General features: G+C 43.5%; 1 protein-coding gene across 1 annotated transcript in view; it reads right to left on the bottom strand.

The window, feature by feature from the left end:
• The window catches only part of LOC101859922, a 43,852-nt gene extending 30,445 nt beyond the window's left edge, over positions 1-13,407 (bottom strand). Inside the window, exons 1-6 of the mRNA XM_035968979.1 lie at positions 13,280-13,407; positions 7,413-7,600; positions 6,314-6,474; positions 5,356-5,474; positions 2,926-3,551; positions 135-235 (exon numbers count right to left, since the gene is read on the bottom strand). Coding sequence (XP_035824872.1) covers positions 135-235; positions 2,926-3,551; positions 5,356-5,474; positions 6,314-6,474; positions 7,413-7,451 — 1,046 coding nt within the window. The 5' untranslated portion in view covers positions 7,452-7,600; positions 13,280-13,407. The remainder of the gene's footprint in view (positions 1-134; positions 236-2,925; positions 3,552-5,355; positions 5,475-6,313; positions 6,475-7,412; positions 7,601-13,279) is intronic.

Below are 13,407 nucleotides of genomic sequence, written 5' to 3' on the forward strand. Positions count from 1 at the left end.
ACAGACCCACACACAGGCACGCGCGCACACACACAAACACACACACACAGACACACACACACAGACACACACACACACACACACACACACAGGCACGCGCGCACAGACCCACGCACACAACACTCCAGAATTACCTTTTCTGGCCCTCCACACAAACTCCACGGCAATCTGGAACCGGTTTGATGACCCAGTCCCACAGTTCTGTCACACCAACGGCACCCCCAGGGGCAGGATTCTGGGGATTATCAGAGTCCGGTCAACACACAAAGTCAGTTAAGGACTTAGAGCACCCGCCAACCACCGAAGTCAGTTATAGTAAGAGTTTTACGGCACTTGCAACACAATAAGGTCATACAAGTGCCGAAGAATAGAGGTGTTTCAAGAGAGTAACGTACATAAAAAACAAGAGGAGGAGAGATAAGGAAGATAGATATTCGATAGCAAAGAAGGAGCAAACCACACCAGAGCACCCGCCAACCACCCACACACAAAGTCAGTGATCAGGATCGATAACAAAGGTCAAGAAATGACTTAAGTTAAACAGGCAGTGTCGACGCATGTTCCACGCTTCCCTGTGACCATACTGCAACGCAACAGTCACACATGAGCTCGCTGGGAAAGCAAAACCTGACGGAAAGCTGTGCCCTGACAAACCTGAAATTCTGCGTTCAGTCAGGGAAAAACGAGAAAAAGAACAAGAAGAGTCGGAATACTGACTTCGTGAGCTTGGAGTTGGATGGGGCGCCTGCAGAAGTTCAAGACTGAGTGGGAGGAGCAGAAGGCTATGGAATCAACCATTGCTTGGAACCGTCAGCATCTACACACTTCGAGATGTGCTTCTTCAGGGGACGGAGCGCTTATAGAGATGCCCCTTGTGCAGTGATGCCGGTCCTTCACACAAGTAACAAGTAACAAGTCACACATACACCACAAATCTTCTGCACAGACATTAACACATATACCAGGCATCTATACAACCACCACCTTACCCAAAGACATATTTATATATATTCATATATTTATATTTATATATATATACATATATTTATATTTATATATATATACATATATTTATATATATATACATATATTTTTATATATATATATATATATATATATATATATATATATATATATATATATATATATATATATATATATATATAAATATAAATATATTCGTCGCTTTCTCAAACATATATGCCTGATGTCGACACATGAATTACCTTATGCAAACAAATATGTAATACTTACACACCCATGTCCTTACAGAAACACACACCTTGCACCATCTTTACTTGTTTAAGTAAGGATAAAAGTGTATTGACACAATAACAGTCAATTGGTGAAGGGGAAAAGGAAAGGAAAAAAGAATATTATGACCACCGACAACTATCAACAAGGAGTAAAAATAAGGTAAAGTTGTTCCCGCATCCGATCCGGACATTGGGGATTGTCTTGTTAGTGAGACACCTTCCTGGGCCTTCGGAATATTGTGGTAGGGTGGCCAGTTTCTTTCCACGTCGCCTTTACTTCCCCAACTCGCAGTCAGGTACCCATTACTACTGGGTGGGCAGGAGGGGGCGAAAAAAATGCTTGTCTGAACCGAGGCTCGAACCCTGACTTTCCGCTTCGGAGACGAGCACACTAACCGCTCGCCACCGCACCCTCACCAAGGAGTATTCTAGCAAATACCTACCAAAAAGGAGTAACATGACCAACGACAACATAAAGGCCTAGCATGAATTCAGAAATGGAAAATCGTAAAGGAGCATCACAAGTACATACTTCATTCATGAATGAAGCCCCATACCTCTGTGACAAGTTGACTGAAAGGCCTAACATGACTAACGACTACATTAAGATGTAACATCACCAACAACAACATTAAGACAACATTTTTAAAGATTGGAATCAGGGATGGGGGTGCATGTGTTACCACCGTATTTTCTGTAAAATTGAAAGTTTTAAAAAAGTGTTAAAATCTTAACGCTTTCACCAAATTCATAATTATGGGCAGCCCTTAAAATTCGCGGCTTTCTCCCGTATATTTTCGTTTTTATTCATATTCATGGTGTTTTCCCAACCAGGAATTCGGAAAATGAAATTCCCAGCTATTTCCCATTTCCCCAGTTGAGTGGGAACCCTGTTATTGGCTGTCGGCTTGACTCTTGTAAAAACCACGGAAACTGACAGGACAGCGCATCATAAACTTTTGATGGATGTGAACAGCACATCCCTTCACAACATGCCTCCCACTACAGCGGATTGTTTCAAGTGTCCAACTAAATCTGTTGGGGGGAGGGGGGGGGGGTGTTTCCTCCCATATAATTCTCTCATTGGTCAAAGCCCCCCCCCCCCCCCCCCACACACACACACACACACACACAACATGAAAGCGCTGGAATTTTTCAACATGCTGCAAACTAAAATCTTGACCTTCCTCCTGGTTTTGGCCAACTAATGTTTTTTTAAAGTGAAAAGGGCCTAGTGGTACTGAACCACTACAAGAGTTCTGAGCACAGAGGGTGTGGAAGTTGAGCTTAGACAGCAGCACAGAATGTTGTGACATAAATCATCTGTATTTCTAACTTATACAATGTAAGGGAAAAAAATTATTACGTTGGAGAATTAAGCAAAACAGCAAATAAATTTTCAAAAATCACAAACGAGGGTGCCATGAATTTTGAAGACAAAAGAAAGAAAAAAGAAATGTAACCATTCCGCCAAATTCATAACGATGGGCGGCCCTTTTTGATTTCCCAGCTGTCTCCCAGTTAGCTTCATTTTCATTCATTTTCATAGCGTTTTTCCAATCGGGGAAATTTGAAAATGAAATTCCTGACCTTTTCTGGTTTTCACCGTTGGGTGGAAAACCTGATATCATGATTTTCAACAACATGAGGGGGTATTGCATATCCTTACTTCACTCAACGATGAAGCCCCTTTCCTCTGCTTCTCCTCCGCTGGTCCACCTGACTGTGCTGTTCTGCCCTTCTTTATCGGGACACTTTCCTCACTTTTCTTCCCTTTGGCCCCCCTCTCACTCTTTCTCTTCCCTGCACACGTTTCCTCTTTCTCTTTTCCTTTGTCCGTTAAGCTGTTGAGACGCCTTGATGGTTTTGTCCCCAAAAAGTCATTTTGCTTGTCAGTCAGACTCTCAGAAAAAGAAGGTTTTTTGGAACGGGTGGAAGGCTTTGTTGAACGAGTTGAAGGTTTCGTTGAACATATTGAAGGCTTTGTCGAACCCACAAGGTTGTCTGTCGGCGAGCTGACCGTCGTGCATGACGAAGATCTCGCAGAGTTTTGCGGGTGGTCCAGAAGAGAACTGTCAGCCACAGCCCGGCCTCGGGTCTTCATGGTAAAGCTCGGGACACTGTGTCTTGTTCTGCGTTTCATCCCCAGTCGCTGTTCAACACCAGATGAACCCCCCAATTTCCCCGTAAAAGCGACCACCTCGGTGACTTCCAAAGGACTCCCGGCAGTCACCGCATCTGACAGCAGCGCAGAGCTCCCACAAGACACACTTCCTTTCTCCACTCTTTTCAACGCTGAAAATAAAAAATGTTTAAATCTCAGAACCCAACATATAATCAAAATACAGTGGAATCCACTTAGGCCAAACACGGTTAATCCGAACACAGTACAGAGGTAAACCACAAGAAAATACAGTCCCCAATGTTTTGTCTTCTATTTGATCAACTTCTAGAAACTAGGGATGGGCAGGTACCAGTACCCAGTACCGGAACTCCCAGTTCTACCAAAAGAGGTGTCAGTACCGGCACCTGGCCTCCAGTACCGGCACCTGGGAAGGAGCCGACACCAACGGTTATACCGGCTCTGAGAAGGAGCCGACGCGACGGTTGTTTTTTTTTCTTCTTACCGGCCACGGGAAGTGTGCAGTGTGCAGGCCTAGGTCTAGCAGCTGGGGCATCAGATGCACAACGCAGCGGGTGACCTTGATACAGGACTTCAGATTCAAAATTGACAATGAAAAACGAAGTTTACTTAAATTTAAAATATGGCTTCAAATCAGGTTCTACGCGAGCCACTTTGCTTATTTTGATACGCTGATTCTGAAAATGAAACCAATTTTTTGCGGCGATAACTATTTTTTAAAATTCTGCTTGCAAAGTTTAATCCCATGCGGCAGCAAACTTCAAAGGTATTTTGCGTCACAGTTCGCCTCTCCAATTCTGACTGGTGTGTGTGTGGGGGGGGGGGATGCGGGCGGCGCTGATCGTGGCGTTAAACGCAAGACGCGAAGTCTGTGACACCTACTGGTGTCACTCTCAGTACCGGTACCGGAGCCTGTACTGGCGGTTCTCGGCACCAGCGAGAAAGTACCGACTCTGGATTTCGCCGGTACCGCCCACCACTACTAGAAACCAAAACTCAGCTAAACCAAAGAGAACCCGACAGTCCTGCACAATTAATAATAATAATAATAATGTAGATCATTTCTATAGCGCCCACTCTCGTGTGAACACAGCTCTACACGCTTTACATAAATGCATGTACGAACAATATTCACACACGCATACACACGCAAACAATCACACGCACACGCACACACACACACATCTACTTGCTTGTCACTCGCGCACGCTTACACATCGTTACAAAATGAGCACATACAAATACAAAATAAAATAATATACCAAAGCAATTCGCAAAATACATAAATGGATACATAGTCAAAATTTGGTTTAAGAAGACTCCACGGTGAATATTTACCTAACACGAATACTTCAAAAGCATTAGTTAATACATAGACAGCAAAACAACATACAAAACAATCATATCTTTACAAAGGGCGAGTTCCAGTGTGACTATACACACTATATATGTTGGGTTTTTTTTACAACTTTTCAGGCCGTAGGGCTAGAACTCAAATGGCCGCTGGATCGGAAAAGTAAGTTGTTTTTTTAGTTTTAGTAGAGGTTTTATTGCGCTCGCAATTGCATAAGGTCATATGAGAGCCAGAAGATTAGAGGTGTTTCAAGAGAGTAACAAACAAAAAAGAAGAAGGGGAGATAAGGACGATAGATTTTTTTATAGGAAAGAAGAAGCAAACCACACCAGAGAACCCGCCAACCACCCACCGGAAAAGTAAAGTAAGTTGGTAACTTTTACACACTCGCAACTAAAACACATGTCAGTACGTAGGTATGTAGGCAGACAGGTAGGTAAGTACCCATGTGGTTGGGTAGGTAGGTAGGTAGGTGGGAGGGAAGGTAGGTAGGTAGGCAGGTAGGTATATATACATGTATGCCATGGTAAACAAAATGTTCTCTTTGAAATCAGTAACTTATCTATTTTACTTTATCTTATTCATCATTTTCAGAAGCGAACCTTGAGGCTTGTGGCAGTTGTTTGTATCTGAGGTCAGCTCCTCGTGAGACGGTTTCTCCGCCCCGGGGTCACACAGCTCCTCCTCCACCCTCTCCTCTTCCTCACTGATGCTTGCGATGCTGAGGAACACAACACGTGGTTCAACCGGTCAGGTAAGTGTTTTGTGGTAAGGCCATGGGTGTGAAAGTATTACATATTTGTAAAAATTGTTTGCATAAGGTAATTCATGAGCTGACATCAGGCATATGTTTGAAAAAGGCGATGGGTATATATATATATATAATATATTTTTAGTTTTAGTAAGGTTTTACGGCGCTCGCAACTGCATAAGGTCATATAATATGAGTGCCAAGGGGTGGATGTCAACAGAGAAGTCTTTACAGGGAATCGGGCTTACTCTGCTCACCTCTCTAGCTTCAACAGCACAAAGTCCGCTTCGACTATTAAAGGCACCCCGGAAATAGTGGGTCACAAGAGAGTCACAAACATAGAAAAGAAGTAGAGTAAAATTGATGATAGTAAGGATGAGGAAAGAAAAAGCAGCAGTTCCCTGTTGCATTTCCGGCACACTTATGAACATGACATCGATGCATCAGCCCATTAACAATTCTACTGAACATAAGAACATGTTAATGTCCCCCTTTTTGAGAATGGCCTAAAGACACTTCAGTCAGTAGCACCGCCCCCGGGTGTGTGTGAGTGTGTGTGCCTGTGTGTGTGCGCGTGTGTGTGTGCGTACATGCGTGTGTGTGCGTATGAGCATGCGTGTGTGTGTGTATGCGTGCATGTGTCTGTGTGCGTGTGTGTGTGTGTGCGCGTATGAGACTGCGTCTGTGTGTGTGTGCTCGTATGTGTGAGTGTGTGAAAGCAGGCGTGTGTGTTTACGTCACGCATGTGTGTGTGCTCGTAAGGACATAATGTGAACGTGCATCTCGTAAAGACTGAGCTGGGGCCCCACCTGCTACAGCTGGAGAAGAGCGTGGAGTGCAGAGAACCCTGGGAGGTGTCGAGCCCCGAACGCCCCCGTCTCTTCATGGACTGTATAAGGCCGTGTAGACTGGTGTTACCCCGCCAACCAAGGCCGCTAGCCAGGGAAGACGTCTCAGACACGCTGCAGTCCTGCGGACACAAATATCCCCTATTGGCATTGTTATATATATATATATTTATGTGTGTGTGTTTTGCGCCTATAACGAAAAAAATTAAGATAATTTGGAGAGCGGGCTGCTTGAACCCTGCCTGAGTGGTATACAGTTAGAGTGGCGTCGGTGGCCTAGTGGTTAGGCTCTCGGACTCGCAACCGTAAGGTCGTGGGTTCGAATCCCGTCAGGGGCCCGACGTTGTGTCCTTGGGAAAGGCACTTTACACGAATTTTCCTCACTTCACCCAGGTGGGAATGGGTACCCGGCTATAGACAGCGAAAGATCTTGTCAGTTTGTTAGTGTTTGAGCGCTTAATCGGCTGCTCGCACTGTATGCTTCCCGGGAAGCTGAGAATGTTTCGGAGTGTTCTATGGTCTGCTGGGGTAATAATATAATGTAAAGCGCATAGAGCCTGCTGTTGAGCGGGGATATGCGCTATACAAATGCTATCTATTATTATTATTATTATAACACGGATTATAACTCTTGATTCGTCGGCACCAACCTCGGTAGTTCGACCTATTGGTGTAACGTTGCATAATACACAGGCCGCTAGTCCAGGAGGACATCTATGTCATACACAGCAGTTGTGAGAGAGAGGGAGAGGGAGGAAGAGAGGGAGGGAGGGAGGGAAAAGGAGGGAGGGAGACAGGGAGAGGGAGGGAGAGAGGGTGGGAGAGATGGAGAGAGAGAGAAAGAGAGAGAGAGAGAGAGAGAGAGAGAGAGAGAGAGAGAGAGAGAGAGAGAAAGAGAGAGAGGAGGGGGGAGAGAGAGAGAGAGGGAGAGAGAGAGGAGGGGGGAGAGAGAGAAACACCACAAAGATAAGAAAATATTACATGACAAAGAAAGAATTTAATTCTGCACTTGTAAGCTGTAAAATCTACAAGTATTCACAGTCCTCTCGCACCCACTCACCCAGTCTGAGGCATTATTGTCAGACACAGATCTCATCATGATTCGGTAGATTACTGTCTACAATGCCAAACGTTCCATCGGCAACTTGGGAGATTTATTTTTCTTAAAAGGTTCTCCGGGCTTTCACTTTCTCCATAAGATTCTAGCAGCCTGATGACATCAGCTGTGAGGTTTGTGTCGAGGGACCACTGGAATACAGAGAAAGACAAAAATATGCTTTTCACTATACAGCTAGTATTACATAACATAACAAATATGTGTCACGACGTGGTGGAATCAGGCGCTCGTCAATTTTGGGGCATATATGAAGTTATTGTTATCACTTTAAGGCCTGTCCATTTGCCTTGTTTTCAATTTTTAAAATACCCATTTATCTTGGATATAAGTCGAGATATGGCCATTTGAAGGAGGTGGGGTCACCTGGTTTCAGATATATAATTAGCTAGAAAATGGCTGCCAAAGTTTAGTCATTTCCATAGCTTGAGAGTCAGTGAAATTTAAAATTTACCTTTTGTATGCCTTTATTCAACACTTTTCAGTAAAATCCCCACACAAATAGGTTCTTTAATGGGCATGAAAGATGTTGAGCCAAAAAACAAAAATTCTATTAAAATTTTCACAAACCTGAGGAAAAATGCCAGTTTCTTCACTTTGATTAATTTGATGAGCGCCTGATTTCACCACGCTGCCTCACATATCAAATATCATCCATACAACAGTACATCAGCTTCATCGTTACAGCCGCTAGACAAAATATTAAATTAACTGTTTATTAACACCACCACTTCAGCTGTAATTATGTTATATAATATATATATGTCCCCCCCCACCCAAAACTGTAAGATTATTCAAGCGGTGGGACCTCTGAATGTAGTAAGAACCCAATCTTGGGGAGAACAAAAGCACTCTTCAGACAGGCCAGCTTCTACCAATTATAGCTACCTGGTTTTACCCCTCCCACCCAAAGCTTTAGTATTATATAATTTGTTGAATTTGAAGTATATGACCTTTGAGTGCGAGGGAGGAACAGACGCCTGAACCAATCAAAAACCACTTAACAACTGAGCCACTTCATGAAGAGAGAAAATGTGTGTCTAAACATATATATATATATGCATACTGAGTGAAGCTTTTGGCTTGCCATCTGCTAGTTGACCCATATTCCCTCCATCTCATTTCTGTTTTTTGGCTCAACATCTTTCATGCCCATTTAACTCTTTCCTGATGTATCGCCCATAGAACGGCGCCAGTCCACACCCCTTGCAGACGTATCACCGATATATCGGAAATGATGGGGTGCCTCAGTTTTGTTTTGTTTTAACACAATCCATCATTTATAAGTACTTTATCATCATTCAAAACTTGGAAAGGGTTTGGAAAACAAAACATCTAGAGCAGCTAGCATCTGTGTTTGTCGCAGCCGCCATTTTGGGCATTTTTTGGTCCACAAATCGCAGCTGCAATTTTTGTATTTTCCTAAAAGAAAAGGCTACTTCATAACATAGACGTGTATTTTGATCATTTTAAAGTGTCCATAGGCCAAGGAGGTTATACAGTAATGGAGGCTGCTTGGCAACGCACGCCTGACAGAAGCCCTCTCTCGCAGCGGAACTATATATGGTCAACCTGTGCTGCGCGCTGCCTGACTCTGACACTGAAATCTAGATAGGAAAGAGGGTTTTATTCTGAGGACCTTCCTAAAAAATTAGGATCAATTATTGTACAAGAGGTACAAAAAGCCAGAAAACATAACGCGTACAAAATATGTATTCAAAATAATGTCAATAAATACAATTATTACAAATATATACAAAAAATTCCCAAAAAAGACAGATATTACATGGATATATTGAATTTTAACAATCAACATTATACTACTGCATGGTAGGATTTGTCCTGACGAGTAACAGAAAGTTTTGAAAACTAAACAGTAAACACTGAAGTATTTAAACAAAATCTGAAAATTCATCTGATGAATCGTAATCGTGTGTAGGTCTTACTTTCTTGACAATAGATGTTGTTGTTTTTTCTGCCTGTTTTCGTTTTCTTCAACCAGGTTTTTTCCCTTTGTGTTTGGGTTCTGCCGCAACTTTCTGTGAGTTGGTGGGGGGGGGTTTTTTCAGGAATGCGTCTTTGCTATAAAAGGAACTTGTGAATTTGCTGAAGTGTCTCTTGTTATATAAATTGCTCGTGGGTATCCCCTGTATCTCCGGGTACCCGCCCATTTCTCTGTCACGTCACGCCATTTGGAAATGCTATCCTCGACCGGTCCAGAAATACTGAGATTCTAGCATCAGGTCTACCCTGAGCCAAGAGGGTGCTGAAACTTTCCGAAATCACAAAAGAGTTCCCCTACCGGGTCTGTATACTTTGTGACTTTGTTCTCAGTTACCGGGTCTGTATACACTATACACTCCCTTCTAGATCTAGATCTAGCATAGATCTAGCCTAATCTTTGACTCTAGGCTGCCTTCTGATATTAAAATGATGATTTCATCCAAAGGTACAAAGGTGATTTCGAGTGATTCCTAGTGTTTTCGAGTGTTTCCTAGTGTTTCCTAGTGTTTTCGAGAAAAATAAACAGCGGGTGAGACGGTGATCTTATACTTAAGCACGTTAAATTCCCAAAGTCTACTAATCCCCGACTCAGACCTTCAAAACTTTGAACTGGGCCTAAAAATGCGCAAACTACCCTAATTTGTCATGAACAGATGGTATAACAGTGCTTTTCGGTCTTCCATTGTGATTTTGGAAGCCATTGAGTATAATCTTGATTAGATAGATCATGTTTTAAAGTGGTCGCTCGTTATGGAAAAGGGAATAAAATCAATTGAAGAATTTAACGGGCTAAAGTATAAGAGCACCGGTGAGACTGGGTGAGACTAGGTGAGACTAGGTGCCCGGTTACTGTGTACGTACAGTGTAGAGATACTGAGACTAGGTGCCCGGTTACTGTGTACGTAGACACTCCGCAAGGACAAAGTTACCCGCCCAAGAATACCAACACCATTTGGAATTTCATTTCAAGATTGCAGTACTACAGGCACATTCGACCTACGACTACATTTAGATCTAGATCTAGAGACATCCGCCCTTGGCGCGACCGTGCCCTGAGCGCGACCAGTTCCCCATTTTTCCTTCTGTGCAGCTCGTGTGCAATCTGTTTTATTAGAGTTACGTGCCTTGTCTCGTTCCATTTTTGTCAATCCTTTTCCGAGAACGTCAGTCTTCTGCTAGTGCAGCAGTTGAGTTCGAAGTGTGAAAGGCTTATCAGAAACATTCTTAGAGAAGTTTTCTTCAGTTACTAAACTAGAGTAGCCGGCCCCACCCGCGACCACTTGTCTCTGTACCCTCTGTTATTAATAAAGATAATTGTTTTCATCATAATTTGCTAAAGAAATGATTTTACTAACCTTTAAATAGTGTACTAACAACTTTCTTGCACCTGTTATATATTGTGTGCGCATGGTCGCGCCCTGTTCCGTATGCGGTCGCGCTGAGGGCATGCGGTCGCGACAAGGGCAGAGCATTTTAAATAAAACATGTTAAAATGCTAAATCTGCGAATGACGTTTTGGAATGAGTGACGATATCACAGTATAAACCGGAAGTTGACACATTGATTTCACTGAAGCGGCCCTGAACATGGATTACCTGACCTATTTTGCTGACAGAGACCGCTGACAAGCAAAATACGACAAGTGGTCGCGGGTTGGAAGTGGACGTGTCAAGCGCCTTTTGAAGATCAGCGCGATCTTAAGATGGCGCAGAACCATAAGACGATCCGCAGAAAGCCCGGCCATCTACGGATTAGAGAATAGAGAGCTGCGCGATCTTAAGATTGTGCAATGCAAGCAAGAATTGCGCCATCTGCCGATCGCTTGGAAACACACACACACACACAAACACATATATTACTATATATACACACATAGAGGCGAGAATGGCAAAGAAAGAGAGAGAGAGGGGGAGGAAGAGAGAGAGAGAGAGAGAGAGAGAGAGAGAGAGAGAGAGAGAGAGAGAGAGAGAGAGAGAGAGAGAGAGAGGGAGAGAGAGGGAGAGAGAGAGTGGGAAAGAGAGAGAGAGGGAGAGAGAGGATTTTATACCCAAGAAAAGTCACTTCACACCACACACGCACACGCTAAAACAACATACACACACACGTACCCGCACACACACACACTACACACACACACAAACAAACAAATGATTTTGCAATTCTCTGCGGAGTTTTGTTTGGGCCACCTCTATTCTCACCCGGAGTGAGAATAGTGCAGGCGAGTCTTTTGTGGCTATTCTCACCCGGTGCGCGTTCACCAAATTTTGCGTCAACCCTAAACCACAGAATTCTACACTGTGATAACAGAAAAATTGTAGGAGTGGCTATTCTCACCCGCCCGGAAGTTCTCGCAAGATCTACTCCTCCCCTCTTCTCTCTCTCTCTGTTTCTTTCTGAATACTGTCTATCGGTGTCGACGATCAAATTGACCAAAACAAAGTTAAAAAATGATGTTAAAACACAAAAGTAAATTAATTTGGTTGTCTACAAAGATGCTACGGCTATTTAACTTTTCGAATCGAGCCGAACTACGCGGGTCGCCATTTTGTTTTGCCCGGAAATTCTCGCGCTACTCCTCTCTCTCTTTCTCTCTCTCTCTCCACTGCCCACAGACAAAATTGTACGCTTTTAGTAGGCTACAAGTACAGTTGTAATGGAACGTTTGTTCACAGCACAGAATTCTACAATTTTTCTCTTATCACAGTGTAGAATTCTGTGGTTTAGGGTGAACGCAAAATTTGTTGACACGCGCACCGGGTGAGAATAGCCACAAGACCCGCCTGCACTATTCTCACCCCGGGTGAGAATAGAGGTGGCCAAATTGTAGAATTCTGTGCCGTGAACAAACGTTCCATTACAACTGTAGCCTACTAAAAGCGTACAATTTTGTCTGTGGGCAGTGGAGAGAGAGAGAGTGAAAGAGAGAGAACAAAACAAAATGGCGACCCGCGTAGTTCGGCTCGATTCGAAAAGTTAAATAGCCGTAGCATCTTTGTAGACAACCAAATTAATTTACTTTTGTGTTTTAACATCATTTTTTAACTTTGTTTTGGTCAATTTGATCGTCCACACCGATAGACAGTATTCAGAAAGAGACAGAGAGAGAGAGAAGAGGGGAGGAGTTGATCTTGCGAGAACTTCCGGGCGGGTGAGAATAGCCACTTTCTTTGTTTGTGAACTTTGCAAAATCATTTGTTTGTATGTGATGGCGCGTCCCGCCCATCTCGAGAGGGCCGCACTTTCTGCGGATCGTCATATGGTTCTGCGCCATCTTAAGTCTTAAGATCGGGCTGATCGTCAAATGGCGCTTGACAGACACACACCAAAAATTCGGGAGGACTTCCGTAACGAGCGACCACTTTAAAGACAGAGCAGAATTGAGGGCTAGGGGTAGGGGTAGATCTAAATCTAGGGGTAGGGGTAGGGGTAGGGGTAGGGGTAGGGGTAGGGGTAGGGGTAGGGGTAGGGTTTGAGTTTGGGTTAGGGTTAGAAGTTAGGCGGGTTAGGAAACCGTTAAAGTTAAGTTAGGGTTAGGGCAAAGTTAGGGTTAGGCCTTTTCTTTATTGTGTTTGATGGGGTGGTCGCTCGTTACGGAAGTCTTTCCAAAAATTCTGATCCCACAAATTTCGAAACGGACCTCAACATTGACTTTGACGAAACAATCAAACATCCAAAGCGATCGCACAAGTCACCAGGCACCAGCATCACGAATCACAGTCACAGACCATCTTACCTTACCTCGGACTCGGATCAAGAATCTACACTTCATCCAGAGCCTCAAAAGTAAGTCCCAGTTATATAAAACATACCTAGATAACAGCAACATCGTGCCGAGTCAATAAAGATCCCAGTCTGTTACACCAGCCATCCAGTGATTTTAAAAATAAAATAAAAACAATTCCGCGACAAGATTTCCTACGTCGTTCAAACTTTAGTA

This window comes from Aplysia californica, unplaced genomic scaffold (genome assembly GCF_000002075.1).
Source record: "Aplysia californica isolate F4 #8 unplaced genomic scaffold, AplCal3.0 scaffold00102, whole genome shotgun sequence".
In the NCBI taxonomy this organism is placed as follows: domain Eukaryota; kingdom Metazoa; phylum Mollusca; class Gastropoda; order Aplysiida; family Aplysiidae; genus Aplysia; species Aplysia californica.